Below are 23,120 nucleotides of genomic sequence, written 5' to 3'. Positions count from 1 at the left end.
CCAAGCACATACAGGTGCCAAGTATGCTTTAGAGTAGCACTGAATTCCAATCTGCTTAGGTTTGTAAAACTGTCCTTTACATAATGGCTATTAACATTCTGGTTGTGTTCTTTTGTGACATTTATACTACAAATGCCATAAAACTGTAGTTGGTATTTAGCCCTTTTTATGCCTGTCTTGTATACCATAAAAATAGGATAAGGCTGATTCCTACAGAAGAGCTCTCAGAGTAGGGATGACTTGGTGAGGAGGGTTGAGGCTGAATGTCTGTACTGAGAAAAGAAAGGAGCTTTGTGCCTACAGACATGGACCTGAGATGCCTACAGACATGGACCTGCAATCCTTGCTTTACAACCTGAGTTAACTGACCATGCAGAATTCCTGGTGCCTGGAAAATATTCAAGCATTACTTTCCAGCAGTGGAGGAAACCCAGGAGGAATACTGTTGAAATGCCAAATTAAACCATGAATAATTGAGAGTCACAGGCTGCCGACTCCCACATCCTGCCCACCCAGTGATCAGCAGCTTCTCCAGAAAGGACACAGCAACAAAAACACATACTGGAGTCTGGATACTTTGGCATCAAGACTTACCAATCTACAGTCCCTGGGATGTGCAAAGTGATGCAGAGGACTGAAAGCAAGAAGATGATCACAAAGAACTTAACTTGCTGATATATTCTGCTTTCAGTGAACTTAACAAGAAGGGCATAAGTGGTTTCTGACAGTAGCACATAAAAATAAGCCAGTGCAGAGCAGTGATTCATGATCAGTCTGTTACAGCCAACTTCTAAACTAACAGCAATGTATCAGTCAAATCCATTCACCAAAAGCAAACTTCTGGAAATATTAAAAAATTATATTTACTAGATGTATAACTGTGTAATCACAGTCCAGATAGCAAGGCAGACCTGTGTATACAAATCTTTGGTCTGCTTTGTAGCCATTTTACAATACTGAGGTGGAAGGAGGAGAAAAGCGAAAGGACAGAAAGTGTCTTCTGCCCTTATTCTGAGCAAGAAGACATCCCAAGAAGCATCCTGTTCTCTAGAAGAGGAAGCATATTGGCCATTAAACAGAAAAAACATCCTATTTACTTCAGAACCCCCCACATGGCATTAACAAACATGGCAGGGAGAATGGTGGTTAACATCTCTTTTCTTGGTCCGTCTCCATCTCTTTCTCTGAGGTCATTGGCTGCTTTGCATGTAGGCTGTCCTGTTAGCTACGGATTGACCTGAGTTGAAATCAATTGGGACCTAGTGTCCCTTCTCAAAACCAGCCCTTCTCTGTTCATCTGTTTAGCAGAAGAATAAGAAGGCAGGGAAAGTCTGCACTTAGACTGGCAAGCTTTTGCCCAGCTGCCAGCTGTACAAGTGGTATGGAGCAAACTTAGTGATTAATGTCCTTTGCCTTCTATATTAATGCTTTGTGAAAATGCTTCATGTGTTCCCTGCATAGTAAATCCTTCAGGTAAGTTGAAAAAGTCTGAGACAGCTGCCTGGAGGCCATTAGGGAGTTGTGCATACTCTGATTAAAATCATGCCATGTTGCAGCCCATTCCTCAGGAGAGCTAGCTGCCCCAGTGGAGACCTCGCACAGGCTAGGAGCAAAGCAGGAGCGTGCCAGCAGTCTGGGTCAGTCTGGATGGGCAACCAAAGCTTCAGGCTGAGCAGGGACCTATCATACATTTTCAGAAGCCCCAGCCCTTCTTGGCCCTGCTGCTCATGACTGTGAAAGTGTAATTCAAGAGGGCAAAGAGATGCATAAGTACGTGCTGCAGCATTGATGAGCATAGGTGCAGCAAGTCCACTGTGCCCTAGAAATGTGGCAGCCATCCCATGTGCATCATAGAACCAGTGGGCTCAGGGGCTTTGCTTCCATGCCATATATCTGATGGATATTAATACAGATACAATGGTTGCTGAGAAGAAGGGCTACTGATACATGGACGTGTGGCTCAGCAGTGTCTTTTTAATTATTTTTTCCAAATTATTTGGGTACTTTTGTCTGTGGCCAAAAGGTGAGGGAAGGAAGGGTCTTGCCTCCCCCAGTATCAAGCACTTCCATTTCCTTCTCTGGAGATGTGGCATTTTCATCCTGCCACCTCAGGAGCTTTGCCCAGGGACATTTGCCCAGTCAGAGGCAAACCTTGAGGATGCGTGGATGTGGATGTGGGGGGCACAGGGGCCAGCTGTACTTGAGGTAGGCACATCATGGTTTGAGTGTGCAGCCATGCACATTTTTAGTTACACACAGCAGCAACAGACACCGTCTGGGGGATGTGGCAGTCTGCTCAGCTTTCCTCGAGGTGTGTCTGTCAAGCTGCTTGAGCAGAGATTAACTCCTCTTCACCATTGCAGAGCCAGAGTCCCCCAAGACTGCCTGGCCTTTCCACCTGCTCTGCACTGCAGCAAAAGCAATTGCCTGAAATGGTCTTGTCTTTCCTTACAATTAAAACAGAATACCAAAAATAAAGCCCAAATAAAGTACCAAGTAAATAAGTAAAATACTGAAGCAAAAGTAGCACCTCATTAGTCACACTGCAGCCCCAGTGCTGCTGTAGCTTTCTGTGGTTCCTTTCACAAATCTAAAAAGCAATTTGAAACCAAAGCCCACTTTTCATTTTATTCTAGCTGTGCTTGGACATGATTTCTGTTACTTTATACTTAGTGAAGGGAATCATTTGCCTAATTAAGCACTTAAAGGAACAGGCCCTAACTTTTTAAAAGACACCTACAAGCGTGCATGGAGCTTAAATTGACTTTGTGACTGTTATTTCTACATTCAACTTTCATCTTATTGACAAGTGTTTTATCACCTGCAGCACCAGAGATACTGCGGGGATGTGCGTACGGCCCTGAGGTGGACATGTGGTCTCTGGGGATTATCACCTACATCCTGTAAGTGCAGACAGTGCCCGGGAGTGGTTCATTTGTGAGCACCTGCAGGTTTTTATGACATTATGAGCTGTGCTGTTGGAAAACACAAGATCCTGAACTTTAATTATGATATTCCTAATCTTATTTAAGTCAGTCAAATCCTAGAGGACCATGGCAAAACACTCGGGTTATATATTTGGTAAATATAACACTTCTTCCTGAACAGCAGCAAGGTCTGCACAGAATCGTGCTATTAAAGTGAATGAATAGCAGCGAAGCTGCTGAAAGCAAAAAATACAAGTATACGAGTGTCAGAAAGCATCGTGTTTTTTTCTCATTTGCATAAACTGTGAGATATATTATGATCCTAACTAGTTTCTCAACTACAGATCGGGCAAGAAGTTAAGGTGCTTGCAGTAGTTCCACAGTGCCTGTGAATATTCCCAAATGCAGCTGCCCCATATGTGTCAGCCACAGACATTGCTACAGCTTCAGCTGCAGCATCAGTGTTGCTGTCTCACAACATCTCAGCCAGGAGGCAGGGAACAGCCCTCGACCCTCTGTCTGCAAATCAGTCTGATGGGTTAAGTGATTAATGTTGAAGTGTTCCACTTCTTACAAGATAACCAGACACTGTTGACAGAGGGCTGTGAGCAATGCTGGCCATACATATTTTAAACAGTTGAAGTTGCAACTGCAGACCAAAATTTCAAAACATTTGTGTCTAAAGGTAGGCACTTACATCTGCATCTTAATATGGCTAGTCCTAATTCAATTGGTAAGCATTGTAATTATTTTATTGTATCGATGGAATCTTTCAAAGGAATATTATTGAGAAGGGAAAACTATATCTGATGTATTGACACTTCTCTTTATGGGAGAATAACTAACTTCATTTATTCCCTTGGCAACACCAATGCTCAGCTGGCTTGTGTAGTTGAATATGATACTTGCAGGATGCCTTTTATGGGAAGAAAATGGGATTTTACACATATACATTAAAGATATGGAGGATTTTATACATCCCGGCCATTTTCTTTCCCCTTCTAGGACTCATTAACTGTGTCCAGCAAGTACAGTGTGTAATAATACCATTACTTTCTTTGTGTCTTTTGCAAAGAAAGAATTGTATTTTCTAGGGTTTATACTAAAAGTACTTGTAAGGATATATAAACACTCTGATGGAAATATCAGAAAACATCTTTTGTTCTGTACATAAGCTTCAAATAAATCACGGCTCTCCTTTTGGGTGCCTGTAAATAATAGGCTACAATATTTCTATTTGCCATTTTGTTACCTGCTCCTTTTAAAATGTGAATCTTTGTGTCAAGGCCTGGTTCAGTCTGTAGAAGATCACATCTCAGATACTGCCTGCCAGGTAATCTTTTCTTGTCAGTTCTAGGGGGTCCACACGTGGCAGAGATGTAAAATTTGCCAGCAGGGCTGTCCCTGAAATTGGAGAGGTGGCTTTTGTTGTCCCTTTACAAAGGTATCTAGATTAAGCCATGGGCTTGCCTAGTTATTCAACGATTGAGGGATAGTTGTTGTACTTGAGATTGAGAGCCTTCCTTAAGCAGAACTTGCTTTCAAGTGTAGGCAAGCTCCAAGCAAGAACGTACAGCAAATTCCTGTTCAAATATATGGAGTGGCATTTGCTATATGCAGCCTTTGAAAACCTCCCAGCTGTTTAGGAGATGCTCCAAAGCCACATTAAACCTCTGCACTGGTGTAAACACAAGCGTGTGAGTTTGTGCTGTGGGTGGGACACCGCCAGTACAGATACTACTCTTCTTCTTCCTCCTTCAGTTCCTCTCCTCCCCTCTAGAAATCCAATTTGACCTACAGCAGCAAGTTAGGCAAAAAGGGTGCTAGTCAAATCCACTTGGCCATCTTTTCCATTTAGCTGCAACAATATTCCACATTTAAAACTCTTCTATTGAGTGTAAAGCTTTGTAGATCAATATTTCTGATGGATTACAAACTGAGACTGGAAAGGTACATGTACAGTAACTAATTCGTTAATCCTGCAGCCTAAAGGACAGTGTTGCATGTCTCAGTCCCATAGTTTAGTAGAGGGAATGCACTTATGTACAGTCAAAAAAATACATTGCTGTATGTACCTCCAAAATAGAGTGGATGTAAGAGTTAACTACCATGCTACAGAAGATGTGCATAAAACTGTATCTTCCCACCAATACAAAGTGGACTTACCATGTGATTGAGAAAAACTTTGATAGGTATTTTGACAGAACAATTATTCTTGAGGCAAATTATATTAAGACCTATTGATGATAACTGTCATAATTCCAGGGAAGCCATATTTCTAGTTTTAACATCAAAGAGGACCAGTCCTTTTGTATTCCTGCAGCGCATTAGAAGTTCTGCTGCACATTTGAGATGCAGATAGTGGTCAACAAATACAGAGGCTTTGCCTGCAGTCAAAATTGCATTGATTTAATCAAAGGTGTTTTTTCACTAACTTACTTCAAAAGGCACAAAACACTGTCTGGTCATTTTTAATTGATTTTGAAGCTGTTTACATTGACTTTATTTGGTACGTAATTGGCTTAAAATGAATCAGCATAATAAAATGAGTTTTCATAACAAAATGAAATCAAGAGCAGCCATGCTGGGTCTTACACTGGTTTAATTTATTAATTTGAAATCACACCTCTAGTTTTATTCATCTAACTTGGCATGTAGTGAAAAATCTGGCTGCTGAAATGGAAGGTTTTTTAGGTAACAGGGTATCCATAGAAATTGTTAATAAGACAACAATAGGTGATAGTAGTGAGTTGAGATGAAAATAATTTCAGGAGTAAATAGACAATCACTTAGAAGGCTTCCAATGCAGTCACAGCAAGCCTTAAGCATGGTCTCACTGTATGTCATCAGTTAGCTGGTATCCCAAAGCCAGGTTTGACTGAACCAGTTAGTGGCCCAACAACTCTGCTCAGCAAAGGTGCTCTGTGGGGATAGGGGCCGACCTGAAGCAAGCTCAGAAATGGTGGTGAGAGTGGCAGGCAAATGGGAGGGGAGCAGCAGAGGGACTGTGACCAGCTCCCACCTACTGAAGTACACGGTATTTGGAGGTTGAATGTTTTAATCCATCTCTGCCAGACTTGGAAATTAGTAATGCGCCCAGAATGTGCTTACAGTAGAGGTTTTCTCCTCTTCAGCAGTGCAAAGTGATGCAGCTGTTCCACCCACGGCTCCACACCACTCCCCAAAACACATTTTTTCCTTGAACATCTCTCTCCTTTTTCAGGACAGTAAGCACACTGATTGGGTTTAAAAATACAAAAACAAGTTAAAATGTAAAGTTAAATTTTCTCAATTTGTTTTAGTTGATGTCTTGTTCTTTATGGTCTGCTGTTGTTTTCCTGACATCATCTTATTGCTTGTTGCATTTTCTGGAGGCAGAGTAGCAGACTTTCTGTTTAGCTCAGAATGCTTACTGGTTGAATAGGAAATTCACTTTAAAACATCTGATTATTTGTGCAGGCATGATTAGAGTGCAATAAAGCAGAAAAAAGGATCTTATATAAATGGTAACCACTTCTATGAGTTTGCTTTCCCCAGGGCCAGCAGTGTGGATCTGTGTTGGGATCTGTATTATTCAATATGTTCATAAATGCAGTCAGTTAGTGAGATTACAGAATTGCTTGATAATATGTAGGTTACCTAAGTAAAGATAAGGGCTGGTTATTAAAACCTGCTGAAGGTTTTTATGTTTTGTGGATGGTAGGATGAAAGAACATACAGTGATGAACACAAGCAAAAACCAGTCCTAACTGGACGTATAAAAACTTCTAATTTCACAGGTAAATTGTGGTTCCTCAGCTAATTCCTGTCCCTCAGGAGAGAGTTACAGGGATTCTGATAATTGCTTTATGAACATGTTAACTCTGTGCTTGTAAACAATCAAAAAAAGCAAATCTAAGGTCAGGAGTTGTTAGCAAAGAAATGGAGATTAAAATAGAAAACATCATTATGCTAATTTGCAACTCTGTGGTGTGCTCACACTGAATGGTGTTCGCACCCACTTCAAAAAGACATATAAACTGGAGAAGACTCACAGAAGAGAGCAGGGATGAGCAAAGGTTTCAGACTGAGGAATGACTAAATAGTCCAAGGGACTTCAGTCTGAGTCCAGCAGAACAAAGAGCTGCTAGAAGATGTTTACTGGCATGTAGAAGGTAAACAGATATCAATTGTTGCATGACTACTCTTATGGTAAGTCCCTATATTAATAGTTCCAATTACAGACATGCAAAAATGGAAAATTTACAATTTGATCAGCCTTTCCCACTGCTTATGAATGCTTATGACCCCATTTTGCTCTGCTCTGTAGAATTAGGAGTTCATAAGTACATCCAGGTCTGGTTTCCCAAAGGGGTCTACAGGACACGAAGTAGGGGAAGATAATAACAGGAACTGTTTCTAACGACACAAGACTAATCTTTGATAAATTTCTTTCTTTTTTATCCTTGCAGACTTTGTGGCTTTGAACCATTTTATGATGAAAGGGGAGATCAGTACATGTTTAAGAGAATCCTGAACTGTGAATATGACTTTGTGTCCCCCTGGTGGGATGATGTGTCTCTGAATGCCAAGGATTTAGTAAGTTTTAAAGCAACAATGAGACTGGAGTGTCTTTGCTGACACATATTTGGCTAGTATCACTTCCACTGAGACAGAAAGAGTCAATTTTGGGGTGGGGGCAGAATAATTGGTTAATTAATTGTTCATATGGCTCCTTCCTTTTCTTATTCTTATCTCTGGTATATTATGGTGCTGTTAAATATCCCCTGTTAGTCCAGTGCTGTAATTTTGCACTCAAAACCATGGATGTTCAGGTCCGTCTGTGAGCTAAGCCACAGACTGTTGGCAGCTGTCAGAGTGCTGAAGTATGCCTGCCTTTCATGCTAGCTCTGAGGTATTTCATTGCTCCTCTTTGCAGGGCAACCACTTTCAGGGGAATGTAGAAACAAGCCCTGCATTTTGTGCAGTTTCCAAGTCTGAACTTTGGAGGAAGACTATAAAAAAGGAGTGAAGCCCACACCCACCCCACCCTGCTTTTGCTGACAGCCTTTTCTGTCCATTTAAGTTTTTTCTCAGTAGATGAGGAAAGACTCACCATTAATAAATATGGTCCATTAGCAAAATGCAAGGGCTGCTGTGCTATCTGCACTGTGTTCTTTTATTACTGGATAAAGTAAATTGGATCCAGGAGATACTGATCTGCAAAGATAGTTATGCTAGAGTTTGATTTTTAGTCAACAATAACTTGCATAATTCAGTTCTATAATTAGCACTGAAGACGCAAATGCTCAGTTTCGTATTACTTATACAAACCATGCCTTAAAATACTACATAATTAGTGTTTGTAAAGTACTTCAGGATGCCTCAAATGGAAGGACCATAGAAGTTCAAAGTACTTTGTTGTTGTTGTATTAGATGTGAAGTTTTTCTAAGGTCACAAAAATATAATTTACTGCCTTGTGTTGTCAAAACCCAAATAAACAGCAGCCTGCAGCAAAGCTGCTCATTTATTCTATACAGACAGCTTTGATCCAAACTGGTCCCTACCATTTTGCTACAGTAAAGCTCAGAGTTTCGGGTTTGAATACTGTACAGCAAGTTGTAGATAAGGATGAAGCCCATGGCGCTCAAAACCCATGCTGTGGGCAGTTCTGGGGTGTTGACTTGAAGTGATTTGCTTAACTTGACCTCTTCTGTGGATGCACAGAAGGTATTCATCACAATGCCTGTTCTCCTGCACCCACTTCAGTGCACCATCTTTCTCTAATACTTCTTTGTAGGGAAATTTCAGAGAGCCATAAAGCGAGTCCTCCCCTCACACTTGGGCACATAGCAGTGGTGGAGCCGTGTGCCATCACTTGCACTCTGCTCCAAGAGGGTGTGCAGTCAGGAGAGTTGTGCAAGTACGAGGCTGAGTACCATCCGTGTACTTCTTTACTTCATCCTCACCCTTCTGGTTTTTTAAAACACCACTTGTCCAGACATACAGCAAAACCCATGAAATGCAGCTTGACTGGACACACTTTGTAACCAGCAGTTTGCACCACCTCCACTCCCAGGGGTATGTCTGCAGTGTCTTGTTCCCAAAAATGTCCTACTGTTGTGTTTGGAGAGCTGCAGCTTCCCTGGTCTCAATAACAGAAAGAATGGCATAAACAGAGTTATTTTCAGAGTGGGCTAAGAGAGAAATACTTGTACAGTACTTTTTAGTTGATGTGTACATGAGGTTTTACAGTGACTGAAAGACACATTTCATTTGTGATGTACCTTGCAGTGACTGCACGAGTTGCACAGACTAGAATTTAAACTTTCTAATACAGTTTAAACCTTGTCCAAATCCACAAGTGGGGATACTGCTAAGAGAACTGCCTGGCTGGGGGTACTTTGAGAATCTCTTAGGGTTTACGTCACAATTCAGACGTACAACAGCCTATGGCGGATACAGGCCAGCTGCGTTTGTACATACTCTTAGAAATGTTGGTAACTGGCTGATTCTTTTTCTCCCCTCTTACCCCTTAGTGGCTGTCTTATTCAGATGTTATTTATGGAGGACCAAGAAATTCCAGAAACAAAATACATGTAAAGACCTGAATGCAAATTCTTGTTGGTTTCTTAGAATGTGTTTCACTAAGATGCTTCCCAAACCAAAACCAAAGCCCCAAAATGCAAAGCCCGGTAAACGTAAATGAAGAATAAGGTTAACAGTCTTGTGTTTCTTCCTTGTGGTGCAGGTCAAAAAGTTGATTGTTTTAGACCCCAAGAAACGCCTCACCACTCTACAGGCTTTGCAGCACCCATGGGTCACAGGGAAGGCAGCAAACTTTGCACATATGGACAACGCACAAAAGAAACTTCAAGAATTCAATGCTCGGCGTAAACTTAAGGCAAGTCTCTGCACAGAGTCTCTGTTTTGGCTATGAAAGCATGCAATTAAATTAGTAGCCTTACAGAAACCTTGCACACTTTTCAGGACAACATTCCATAGTGGTATGGAAGCTTTTTATATAAGGTGATTGATGAAGATGAAAAAGTTGTAGCTGGCTTAGTCGATGTCTGCAGCCAAACAAAAAAAAATGGATGACGTTGATTGAAAACTCTATCTACACAGACAGAACTGCTGAGAACATACACAGCTTTTGCAAATTCCTTACCTTCCTTCCTTCCTTTCTTCCCTTCTTCCTTCCTTGCTTCTGTCTATCTGTCTGTCCTGTACTGCTGGTACATCCTTAGAGTAGTGAACAGAAGGAACAAACTTCAGAGTAGTTTCTTCATGAGCATCCATGAATCGGGAAGATATTTTATCTGCTATAGCATATTTTGATTTGTAAGCCACCCTCAGTTTCTATACCTATCAATACAAAGCAGGAGCTTAAGCCATCCTTCTGTATGATCTAGAGTCAGCATTTCAGACATGTAGGTCCATAAAATGTGTGGGTTGAAATTAACAGGCCCCAAACATGCATTTCCAAGTACCTCTGAGAGCAAATGTGCAATAGCATTCTTTATCTGGAAATTAAGCACTGCAAGGCAGCAGTGCAGGTAGGACCTGTGCTGAAAATACCATTAGGTTTTGTGTCACCAGTATGCTCCTTTACCATCTAATCTACATACCTACCATGGGAAGAAGCAGGCAGCTGGGCATCTAACTGACATAACATTGGGAAACTTTCTTCTCGGCTAATCCCTTCAGTTGTTAAAGATTTGTGTCTGCTTAGGAGAGACTACCAGGGATACTTCAGCACAGAAATTACTACCAACAGCTACAGCGAAGCTGCCCTTGTAGCCCTGGGGAATAAGAGTAAAAAGCATCTTCTCTGAGAGCTTCACAACCCCCATGCAAAACCAAATTCACAAACAATGACCCTTAACTTTGTTTTTGCTCGGTTTTTTTCAGTATTGGTAGGAAACTGTGACAGAGAATCTCTACAGGACAAAGAAAAAAGTTTTGTCATTTACAAAGGTCTCAGACACTGTAGATACAATTCACAGTGACGCTTTGCCCATGCAGAACCTTCTAAACGTGCCTATTAACATTGTTCTCTTCAGAAGGATTTCTTTACCCTTACAGCAAGATACCTGCATATTCACTGAAGACGCCGTGCAACGTCGTTATATCACAATGATTTCAGAGCATGAGCAGAGTCACGAATTTCATTATTTCTGAATGAGCTGTTACATTCCCTGCCCAGGAGGTGACAAAGAAATGTGTGCCCTTTTTGCATGTTTTGATTTTCATGCTCTTCATATTTTTACACCTTTGATCACCAATAAGATTTTTTTGAAGCCCAGTTTATTTAGATCCCTATAGTCAACCAACTTATACTTCTATGTTTAAAAGCTGTTGCTTTTTATAAGTTTATTTCTTCATTACTTCTCTATTAAAGATTAAATGACCAAATCTCCAATTATTAAGAGAATTAACTGGAGTTAGCAGTTATTGTAGAGTTAATAGTTTTACACATCTATATGCATAAAATGAACCACGAATTTTTAGACAATTAATTCCTGTCCAAAAAATAAGAGCAAAGCAGAAAACCAGGTAGTGAATACATGCTTTAATTGTTATTTTGTTTAGTAAGAATAATATAAAATTATCCTCTCTTTTCCAACAGACAAGTCCAGCAGCAGGCTTGCTTTACTTAAAGACCTGTTTTTATAGAATAACTCTTAAGCTGTCAGTCATGATTTGGTTTTTCATAGATTGTGTTGAATTTGTTTCATAAACAACCACGACTAGTGAGAGTAAATTACATTAGAAGTATCTTTATACATTATAATATCATTGAGTGGCCTGTTCTGTTTGTAATCTGTTGTCCAAAGTCCTCTCAACACTCATGTGAATGTCTGTGATTTTTCCTTTAAGAGGCCTCGACTCACTTCCAAAATTATTGCCGCTTTCATTGGCTCATGCCTTGCACTTTGACTTCATATTCTATATTAGCTGAGTCTTCTTTCTTGCCAATGTTTATATAGTCTGTTTTTTCATTGGCATCTTATTTTTCTTTTATTTTCCTTTTTTTTTTTTTTTTGCACAGTTACCTCTCCAAACCATGCACAAAACTTGCTATACTCCTCATCCCTTCCTGCAGACCTGCTTCTTCTGTGATGCCTAAGCAGAAAGCTAGCCAAGTCAAAAATATCTAGAGTTGTTGTACACAGAGATTAGTATTTCTTCTCCTCACCTCTGTATGTTTGTTTTTTCAGGCAAGAAAAGTCTTCATGGCAAGGGCTAATGTAACTCTCTTAATGCATGTCTTCATTTTGTGACATTTTATGTGATATGAGAGCCTATCCCCAATGTGTATTTATATATATACATAGCAAGTTGCCTGTAGGCTCTGCAACATTGTGCTTGGCATATGCAATAGTGCAATAGTGATAAATATTGTTTCCCTTTGTGAACTTTTCATGGAATAATCAGTGACAATACTGTTATTATTATGACAGAAGATAACTTTCTTTTTGCCATCTAACTTCAGCACAGGAGATCTGAAGTAGTTTCTAAAAAAAAATGCAGCATGTGCAGCTGAAAAAAAATTTGATTCATGTTGGCCACCTTGTAACCTTGTGAAAGCAGTGATTTAAACCTCAGTCCAGTATTTCAGGTGGCCTTCTAAATCTGCCCAGGCCCAGGCAGGTATCCGAATGTGACATTACCATGAAGACTAAATGTGGTTACGTTCCCTAACGGGACGACGCTACGGCTGCAGTGCTGACAGACTGTGTCCTTTAAGGAATGTTTGCTTGATCCTCTCTTTCTCAGGCTGCAGTAAAAGCTGTGGTGGCATCAACTCGCCTCGGCAGCGCCAGTGGTCACAGCGTGCACGAAAGCAACAAGCCCAGCTGTAACCCATCTCCCATCCATGACAGCAAACCCGAAGAGAAACCCACTCAGGAAGCAGAAGCAGCTCCAGAAGAAATGTCTTAGGTCAATGTGTGCTTCCTTGTTTCAGCTGAGATCTGTCATTTCATACACCAGCTAACTTGTCATTCAGCAAGAGATTCGTAAGCTTGGCCTCTCTGGTTCTGCTTTGGGGTGCCAAATGCACTGGCTGGTGATCCTACCTTCAATGCATGTGACTGCTTATGAAAATAGTAAACTGTTCCATAAGGCATGTCATGGAAACAGTGTTATTTGCAGTAATACCGGCAGGTAAAAACATGGGGATGAATTAACTACCTACCATAATGCATATACTTCATATACATCTATCCAGTGTTTCTAGATGGCATTTGAAACAAAATACTATTTAATTTGGTTTTATGGAAGTAGGTGTCTTCTATATGTTGTGAGTTTCTTTGAACTGCTTCCTTCCAGATTCATAGTCCTGCCACAGACAAAATGGAAGGAAATACCAAGCCAATGCTTTTAAAACTGATGTATGAAATAATGCTTTTTATCTGTAAAATTCAAAAAGTATTTGGGGATTTATATGCAAAAAACATTCCACTACTTCTGGGAAGAAATTGAAATGTTAGTTCCACTGGGCATGAAAATGTACATTCCTCAAGCTTGTGTTGAGATTGCCTTATTCTGACTATTCCTGTTTATATACAGTATTTTAATGACAACCAAAATTACTCAAGATTTCTGCTATTTCATTCTCTAGTAAAAGTGTTAGCAAAACAAAATGATAGACTAAAAGAGGATTAGAGTAGATGCAAATTTTTTAAATACCATTATATTTACTCATTAATTTCTAAACTGTGCAGCTAGAAGATGTTTTTATAGGGCCTAAGGGAATAATCTGCAATTATACAAGTTGTAAATGCTTGAAGGAAGCTATTCCACATCTTAATGATTTTGCTCTGGGGAAACACTCTTGGTCTGGGAGCAAGTAGTATAATCTAGTTGCTTCCCAGATAATTTAACCTCATAAGCAACCAGTTTCCACTTGTCAGCATAATTAGTCCATATTTTCCTAACAAAGGACCCCTCCTGTAAAGTGATCCACCAGCACAGATCTTGCATCCACCCAGAGCTCCTGTGTCCTAAGTTAAAAGCTGTGTGCATGGATCAGCCTGCAAAATTAGGGTCAGGCTCTTCAGCTATCTTGATTTTTTTGTTAAACGTAATTGATAGGAATTGAAAAGTTAACATGCATCAGTATGTATGACCGTATATATTTGTTTGTTATCACTTTAATAGCATGTGAATTTCGTAATGTTATTGAATGTACAACAATGTCATTTGTGTTTGTTAAACTTTTTAATACTGATAGTTACCTAAGACCCTAATACACTCAACATTCCTCTTTTGCTTTAATTGTTTTCATGTTGTTAGGCCTTGCACAACTTGCCTTGAAAAAAATATATCAGCTACTGAAAAAACAAGTCATTAATAAAACATTCAGTAGCTGCATTTCCTGGTGAAATTAAAGGATAATACAATGTTATAAATAAAGTGTAATCTAGATTAATATAAAAAGGAAGATTAAAGATACTGTCTTTACTAGGTGAGAATGCATGCTGATGAATGTGTTGTACTTGAGATTTTTTATCCATTTCTTACAACTCTTTGAACTTGTACAAAAAGGTTTGCTGATTAAGCGCAGTTGAACTTTGAAGTACATGCATCCATCCTTTTCCCAGGTGACACATTTTGAGGTCAGCTGAAACAGCTGGTGGGGGCATGGCAGCTGTGACCAGGCCAACAAGACACTTCTGCATTATTTTTCCCTGAAAACAAGTACAGTAAGACTAATCACTTTGGAGAAGGTGATAGGTACATCCACAGGTCTCACTTTTTACTATCTTTCTTATCTCCTGTGATGTGACTGTGGGATGAATGCATTTCTCAGCCACAGATCTCCTCCCCCAGTTACAGTGGTGAAGCCATCCGAGTTCGGTCGGTGGGGAGGTTTGATGGGGGAGGTTTGATGGGAGAGGTTGGGATTTCTGTAGTGTTTCCTCTTTCATTTGGGATAGCTGCTTCTAATCAGCAGAAGTGGGGCCAGCTGCACCGTCGTTGTGCATCTATGAGTGCTTCAGCAGAAATATATTCATCTGAGACATGGTTTGTTGAGCTGAAAAGTAGTCCCAGCTGATTCTTACAGTTATTCTTTGCTAAATTATACCATAGCGTATCATAAATATGAACTGATGCCATGCAACTGGAGACCTCTCTGTGACAGCATGATCTCAGAGGCAGCTCAGTCTTGTGCATAAAGGCTCTGGGGCTTCAGTTGGTTTGCTTAGTTTTCTTTTATTATGCTCAATATGAAATAATCAGGATGTCTGTGCTGAGTGAATTACCAATATGTGACTCAGTAAAGTACTATGCCTGGCTTATGTGTGACACTATTATACAGAAGGAAGAGCAGCACTAGGGTGTATGCATGTAACTGAAGAAAGGAGTGTTACATGCATTGGTTTTGTCTGAAAAATCGCATCCTGTTGGCATCTGCCATAATTCAGACTTGGGAGGGCAACACTAGTGTCATACTGTGGCTGAAGAATATGAACACACCCAAAAACTACTGGGGTGGACCGGTTCCACATCTGTGGTTATAAATTAGGTAGAAAATTACTGATGCTCTTTTCTGTTGAAATCCTAAGCTTTAAGTTTTTAAAATGTTTAACACATTAGCAAAGTCCTTCAAGTAGAGAAGGGGGACCTTGCCATCTTTTTAAAGTATTTGAACTTAGCAAAACTTTTCCTTTAGAGGCAGATTGTGGTATTAGCCAATTAAAGTCTAATATTTGAGACCTAGGCTGAGGATCTGATGGCTGTTAAATGGCTAATGATGTCCTGCCTTTGCACAACAACAGGGTTTTTTACAATTTCAGAAAGATTCACTCCAAAATAGTACAGATTTCCTGTCACTTCAGACACTTTTGCTTGCTATTTTGCAGATGACATGGTAGCTTGAACTGCATGAGCCTGGTGCTGGTTTGTTAGGTGAAGTTTGTACTTCGCGTTGCGCAAGCATGCTGTAAAGATGCAGACACACCATAAGCAAACTTTTGAATGCTAAAAAGCATCAAGGCAAAAGTTTGTTATACAGCACATGCTTCAGAAGAAGAGTACCAAGGGCTCTGTACCCACAAGAGAGCAGACTGTCAGGCACGTGGAGACGAGTGACAGAAACTGCCCAGCATCCCCTTTGCAAGGACCCCATGCCTTGGTCAATAAAGCAACATGCTCTGAAAAGCTGTGTGGTACTAGAGCAGGATAAAAGCAGCAACCAAAAAGTTTTCGGAAGGGGCTCAGATCAGCAGGGCGTCCCAGGCTGGAGGAGGCTGTGGCTCACTGGTGGCTGGGCCTCAGCACTTACCAAATAAAGATCCTTCTCCTACAGCTCATGTTGTGAGCAAAACACAGACGCAGCTGGCAGCTGTTGGGGAAGTGAGGACAACACTGCATTCTCTGCAGCCCAGCAGCAGGGAAAGGGAAGAAGATGCTGGAAGTTGTCAGTGTCCAGCGTAGCAGATGGATAGCAGCATCTGCTAAGCAGCAAATGCAGGACTCTGGAGAATAAACACCCATTTCCAAATGATTGGCAGCTGTCCCTCACCTCCCACACACATTCTGGGGCATGCTGTAACGTGGAGCCCTGCAGTGCACCTCTTGGGTTTTTTTTTAAGAGGGGCATATGAAGGTGTAGGGTGGAGGACTCCCAGCAGATCCTTGGACAGTGTCCTGCGTATTGCCTACTTACAGAGTGACAGACACTGGTGAGTCTCAGCACAGTGCCTCAACCCCTGGCTTGTGCAAATGCTGTGTATTTCTCCTGGTGGAGCGCTCAGTTTTGTGTGGCTGAGTCTACCTTGTTGCTGCTCAGGTTATGAGTGTATAGCTTATGTAGGCATGGCATTCATGTAACAAAAAGTACCTTCTTATATGGGAGAAAAGCAGCAATGAGGCTGACCAAGCAAGATGTGCAATTAGACCTAGAGCACAACGGCAGGGATACAAGCAAGTCCTGAAAATACCAAATGTAAACAAAGAGACAGCTCAGAACATCCTTAAAGTTACTTTACAAAACAATAATAGCTCAAAGAACGTCCTTTCCTCCCTTTCAGAGTAATTTCAGTTAGAACATACAACTACAGTAATGAGAGTTAATTCTGCTTTTGTATAAAGAAATTTAACTTCCCTGATAAGCCCCTGCACAATACCATGTTGCATTGAACAAAAACCATCAGCTGCATTGCAAAATAAGAATAAAATAAAATTATAAGGAACGAAGAGGAGAAAAATAGGAATAAAATAATTACCTAGTCTGGTTGTATCTGGAATGTGAAGATCTTAGTTCCAGATCGTGTATAAACTTTTACTGACAAGTCTCTAGATTCTCCACATAAGCAAAGTTTTGCTTTCTGTCTGGGAGGTAAAACTTCTGGCCAGTGTAATTCAGTGAAGATTGATGGAGAGTCAGTATGGAGAGCATCCCTTGGAGTGTGAATCCTCTAACTTACGTAAGGATGTAATGATGTGCATGGATATAACTAAAAATCCAGCAAAAGCAAAAAAAAAACCCTACATTGCATGGTCTTCTATCCTTCCAGGGGGAAACAAAGAACATGAACGCAGTCGTGAACTTAGTCATTATTGGAAGGCATTAAGATACTGTGGGGATAGGCGTGTACAGAAGCAGAAAAAGAATAGAATAGTCAAAGTGGCCCAATTCTGAATTTATCAATAAAATTATAGATATATATTATTAAAATATATATATGTACATGCATACACAAATACATACATTTATCAAAAGAGAGGCAGAGACTGCTGAACAGTCTCTACAAGCCATGTCTGCATTAAGAGTTGCAGTAACCTTTTAAGCCGTCTTTTGCCCTTTGCCAGCATTACTCAGCTGGAGCTGAAACAATAGTGTTTAAGATTCCTGTACACATGGATCATCGCTGGATGAAATTCAGTGTAATGGATATCAAGGTATGAAACATTAATAAATACCATGGTACAGTTTTCCCCACCTCTGGCTCCTTCATACCAAGACACATGGAGAAAAGTGTTTCAGTGCCCTTGTCCTTTCACATGCTCAGGACATGGGCTGAAGAGGGGTGACAACACAAGCACAGCATTTTGTGATGGGTTACAGCTGCCCTAAACTGCACCGGAGGCCCCTGCCTGGTGATGCTCCATCCACAGCACTTGTGACCAAGAACTGACAATCTATCCCTCAACTTGCATATTGGGAAGATGTTTACTGGCCAAGGTATATTAAACAGCATGAGTTTGCTCCTATCAAGTAGTATAGAGCTCGTCCCATAGTATCAGCTACTTTTTTCTGTCTGCCCGAGAAATGGCAGCATTCCAGAGTGTTATGCGATGATACGTAAAGAGCAGAGTTTAAAAGAAAGGGATCTTTTCTGTTTGTGCATTTGAACTCTGGTTTCAAGAACAAGGGTTAACATGCATTCATGGCCAAATGACTTGTTGTTTTCCTTCCCCTTTAAGCTTCATCTTTTTTCCTGGCCCTGGACCCCATGGGGGACCCAGGAAGAGCTGTCAGCTGCCAGTCAGAGGGAGAATAGCCATCTGATGCTTGGCACGTTTCACCTGTGCTGCCCTAACAAATCTGCTGTTGCCCATGGGTCCATCACATGGTTTCACTCCTGCTCTTTTGAGTTGCTAGTGCTCCCAAAAGAGTGTGGGTTTTACTGGTTAAGTATAAATAGATTCCTCTGTGAGTCACCCTTGGTGTGATTTGTCATTGTCAGTTAGTACCCAGGGAGAGGTGTTTCTCCTTTCCCTCCCCATTTCCTAGACTCACACTGTTTTCTGGCACCTTCTGTTTCCTTTCTCAAAAGCCTATACCTGGCTGACAGAAATAGCCCAGTCCTGTGCAACAAATGCCAGACAGAACCAGAAAAGAATACCACTCCTTGAGTTAGTTTCCCAATAGAAAATAAAGGCACCTGGGCTGCTGTAGATGCTTTGGCTGTACGAACTGCTAACACTTCAGGCGACGGGTTCAAAGTGGCACAAGAATAGCACCATGCCAGGTTCTGGTCCTCAGCACCAGGAAGCTCCTTTGTCAACAGCGTTTTTTTCATTCTGTGGAGACGATGTGGTTTAGATCAATCCAAAGAAGTACATCAGGCTTAGGAACTCTGAAAAATATCATGTGTGCTATGACCAATGATCTTCTTAATGTCATTTACTTAATACCGGTTGATATACTTAGTATCATATTTTATGCAGCATTGCCACTTAGAGTGTTGGCAGATTGTTGGGTGGATCTGTGATAGCTCTCCTAATTGAAATTACTGTGTCATAGCCTTTAGACAGTTATTCTGGTAACTCAAAAGCTGAGGCAAGCCATTGGGTGTGATTTACAGCTGCGAATGGCATGTGATCTATCCCAGAGACAATATGCTCTAGTAGCCAGTGCGTCATATTTATTCATCCACAGAACTGTGCACAGGGGTCTGCTTTATCATATCAGCCCTCAGTATCATCTGCCATGTCCTTTTGAACTACTCCTTCCAAAAGAAAGCTTTTTCATTAATCCAGGAAATTTAAATTAATTGTCCACAAAGTCAATAGTTGTTTGTCCATGTCTCCTTTGACACTGCAGCCCCAAGGCAGGCTCTCTTCCAACCTCTGTCAAAGCAATAGTGTTGGGCAGCACATTAGTTGTGATGAGGTAATGTTATTTTAATCCTGCCCAAGGAATTCTCTCTCTCCCCTCTGGAGAAGCCAGAGGAGCTGTAGGTTTTGCAGATGTCCAGTGATCAAATTACCATACTTAACTAACCAAACAGGGTGTATGAAGAGTAAAGTGCAAAGACCCATGGCTGTTTAAGAGCCATATATCTGAGACACTGCTGTTAAGCTCCATCTTACACTTCAGCTTGAAGGTAATCAAAATGACTAGGCCCATTTAAATCACTTGGCCTAGTCACAGCAATAAAGGCACTTGTGTGAGAATATCTTTACAGATTAAGGCACAGTTTTTACAGACATTAACCACAAAGCCCTCCACATGTTAGCTCCAAATAGCTGCGTTGCACTGTGAGAAATTACAGCTACCATACCCACAAGAACCTGGATGTCTAGGAAAAATCAAATCCCAAGGCATGATTGCATTACTTACAGATGCTAACTTTACATGAACGAGCACAACCACTACCACAAATCCCTAAGTACTGCCAAACAATAAACACCCACAGCAAAAACACCAGCAAATTTTGCTATGGAGCATGCCAAAGAGAGCTCTTTCTTAGCTTTGCCTGGACAAGGAATAAGGTGAAAAGCTTCTACAAGTATTTCCTCCAAGCTCTCAGGTCCCCTGATTTCTATTATTTTCCAGACATCACCATCAGCCATGTTTATGAAAGTAGCACAAATGTATCCGGCACCAGCCTCCTCTAGAGGGAGAAACCTCACCATTGACACCGCTTTTCATTCGTAAGACATCAAGGCTGTTTTGTTTGTACTATTAATATGGTTCCCAGTCTCTTCCTCAGCTTGCTGGAGTAGTCTTTAATAGCAAACAGGAGTTTGTGAAGAAACATTTCATGAAATTAAGCAAATGGACTGTATGCATATTTAGAAAAAAACTTGTTTGAAGGATTTTCTAAATCCTTTTGCAGCAGTGTCCTCCCTGAGAAGTATCTTACTTGGGAATGACAGTGATCCATGGGATGCTGCAGAGGGTCCCAGGCTGGTGCCACCACCAACCTACTGCCCTCAGTGTAGTGGTGCATGCCTCTTTTGCTCTGCTCAGATCTTTACCATCTTCGCTGCAGGGAAACAGTAATTACAAACTAAGATATTTTTTTACTGAAAGTAATTAGAAACAAGAACAGTTAAACCACTAGCTGCTGAGAGCTAAATCCAGCTGTGTCTTCATACTACTATGCACAAGAGGAACCACTTCCCTGTTCACACCACATGCTCATAAGAAGTCATGCTAATATTTCTGATTAAATAGCAGAAACTTCATTTAATGTTCCATAAGGGACATTGTTTTGGGGTTTGGTTGTTCATGCCTGCCCCTGCCCCCCCCCCCCCCACCACCAAGAATGCACGGTGCTGAGAAGCCTATACTTGTGATAAAATTAACTCTGAATTGATCAGGTGGTCTGGGAGAAGGAAAGATGGAGAGGTGGAGGGTGAACCCTAGTCCCTAAGAATAAGATAAATGGGGTGATCTTTCAGAACAGCAAGGGTGGGTGATCCAGCTTCCAAGGGGGTGGGAGGAGAGGGGAAGAGTCATGGAGTCTGTCTCACCTGGGGGAAGCAGTTTGTTAGTCCCAAGCACCTATACCACCATGCCCTGGCAAGACTGGGAGGTACCAAGCAGAGTCTGGCTGGCCGCTCCAGACTCCCAGTAAGGAGCTCATCAGCTTAAGCTGGTTTTAACCTGAAGAAATGTGATACTTCAAGGGCTTGTGTCTAGCTTGACCTTGGTTTGCAGGTTCCTGGTGGCTCTTGCCTTTGAGGCTGTATGAGGACAAAACCATAAGCAGGTTTTGTGCTTCTGTTAATTCAAGAGGAGTATATGCTGCATGGTTCAGGTATGTGCTGATGCTGCCAAGACAGACAAATGGGGCTATTGACTTGTAACACAAAGTATTTTATAAGCCTGTTACAGAAGTTCATTGATCTCAGAGCAATGGCGGCTGGGCTCTTAATAATAACAATGAAAAATATCATACATCTATTAGACTTTTTCAAATTAGCTCAATTAGTCCTGTGTACCTGACTCCTTCTTTTACTGTTTAATGTGTAAGAAAACCTGTACTGTCAACACTGCTTGCTTGTACTAGCAAAGATGTTAGCGACTAAATGTAAGTTTATGGACTGCTTGTTTGACTGTACACTTTTACTTCAGACTAAGCCTGTTTGTGTAGTAACTTTTCTGATGCTGTGCAAACAAACCAGAGAGAAATTGGAACCAGAAAAAAACTGACAGTTTTGTTGTTTCAGTGTATTGTACTTGGGACCAATGTACGTGCTTGTGTGCTTGCATGGAAATGCTGATAAGCCATGAGAATATGCTTTGATGCTGGGAAGTCTATTTTTCGTAAGTGGCTTGCATGACTGATCTGATGCTAAATAAACTAGTAAATCTGGAAATGCTTACATCTATTATTTGCTGACAGGTAAAGCTCAGCATAGGGTAAGGAACAATAGTAATCATTATAGGGAGATGTAATGATGGCTGTTACCTGTTTATATAGCACAGTCTTGAATTAATTCCAACTTGGCATAGCATTTCCCCTTCTCCTCTTCCCTCAAAACCTTAACAGTTGGATAATAAACTAAATCTGTTATTAGTGGTGGAGTACAGAACTGGAGGGCTGGAAAGACCTTTGTAAGGTTGTCCAGGCTATCCCTGTGCCCTGGGGAGGGTTATGCAAGGTAAGATGCTTATCTCACTTGCTCTTAAAGACCTACAGCAGTGAAGGCACTGCCACTTCCTTGTGCAATCTACCAAATAATTTTGCTACTCTTATGACTGGAAAGTATTTTATAAAGTTCTGAGTCTTTTTGTTGCAGTTAAGTTTGTCTATCATTGTGATCTGTTTTCTCCAACCCTTTCTTATGAATCCGAAGGTTATTAAAACGCTCCTTTGTTCAGCATCCTCCTCTCTCAGCAGCACAAACCAAGTCCTTTCCCACAGGTCACACACCCTAGGTCTTTCACTACTCTTCTTGCTTGCATATGGATTTTCTGCCTGTAATTGACTACTCTCTGTCTTGAACTATGTAGCCAAAAGCTATGCAGCCCAAAGCTGCATGTGGTACCTGAGTGGAGGCCTTGGCAAGACTGGGGTGTTGGAAGGATTATTTTTTGTTTCTCTGCTCTGTTTCCATATCAATCATTTAGCACCCTTAGTGGTGTTCCCTCCTGCTCAGTTTGCCATGGGTCACAACTGCCATGCATCTGCAGAACAGCTGCTTGGCCAGTTGGCCACTGTCTTGTACTGCTGCAGGTTGTTATTCCTGCCACCTAATAGCTCCTTAGGCTTGCAAACTGCTTGAATGCAGAGTCCCTTCACACCCCTTTGTGGGAGATGATTTTTCAAAACCCCTGAGGGATGTAAAAAATAAATTATGATAAGCTCTGCAAGACATTCTGCATGGTAACAGTGCTCCAGAAAAACTAATCTGGCACTTCCATGGATGCTGCTTAATCTTTTCCCAAGCTGAAGCAAGATATAGGTTCTACAGTTTCATCTTCTTCCCATCTCCATAACAGATTGGAAAAGGGCAGT

General features: G+C 41.1%; 1 protein-coding gene across 1 annotated transcript in view; it reads left to right on the top strand.

The window, feature by feature from the left end:
- Positions 1 to 21,978, top strand: part of CAMK4 (calcium/calmodulin dependent protein kinase IV) — a 182,450-nt gene extending 160,472 nt beyond the window's left edge. The window contains exons 8-11 of the mRNA XM_030005065.2: positions 2,828 to 2,903; positions 7,379 to 7,505; positions 9,659 to 9,811; positions 12,691 to 21,978. Coding sequence (XP_029860925.1) covers positions 2,828 to 2,903; positions 7,379 to 7,505; positions 9,659 to 9,811; positions 12,691 to 12,855 — 521 coding nt within the window. The 3' untranslated portion in view covers positions 12,856 to 21,978. The remainder of the gene's footprint in view (positions 1 to 2,827; positions 2,904 to 7,378; positions 7,506 to 9,658; positions 9,812 to 12,690) is intronic.
- Positions 21,979 to 23,120: the final 1,142 nt, after the last annotated feature.

This window comes from Aquila chrysaetos, chromosome Z (genome assembly GCF_900496995.4).
Source record: "Aquila chrysaetos chrysaetos chromosome Z, bAquChr1.4, whole genome shotgun sequence".
NCBI lineage: Eukaryota > Metazoa > Chordata > Aves > Accipitriformes > Accipitridae > Aquila > Aquila chrysaetos.
This window is presented reverse-complemented; position numbering and strand designations above follow the sequence as displayed.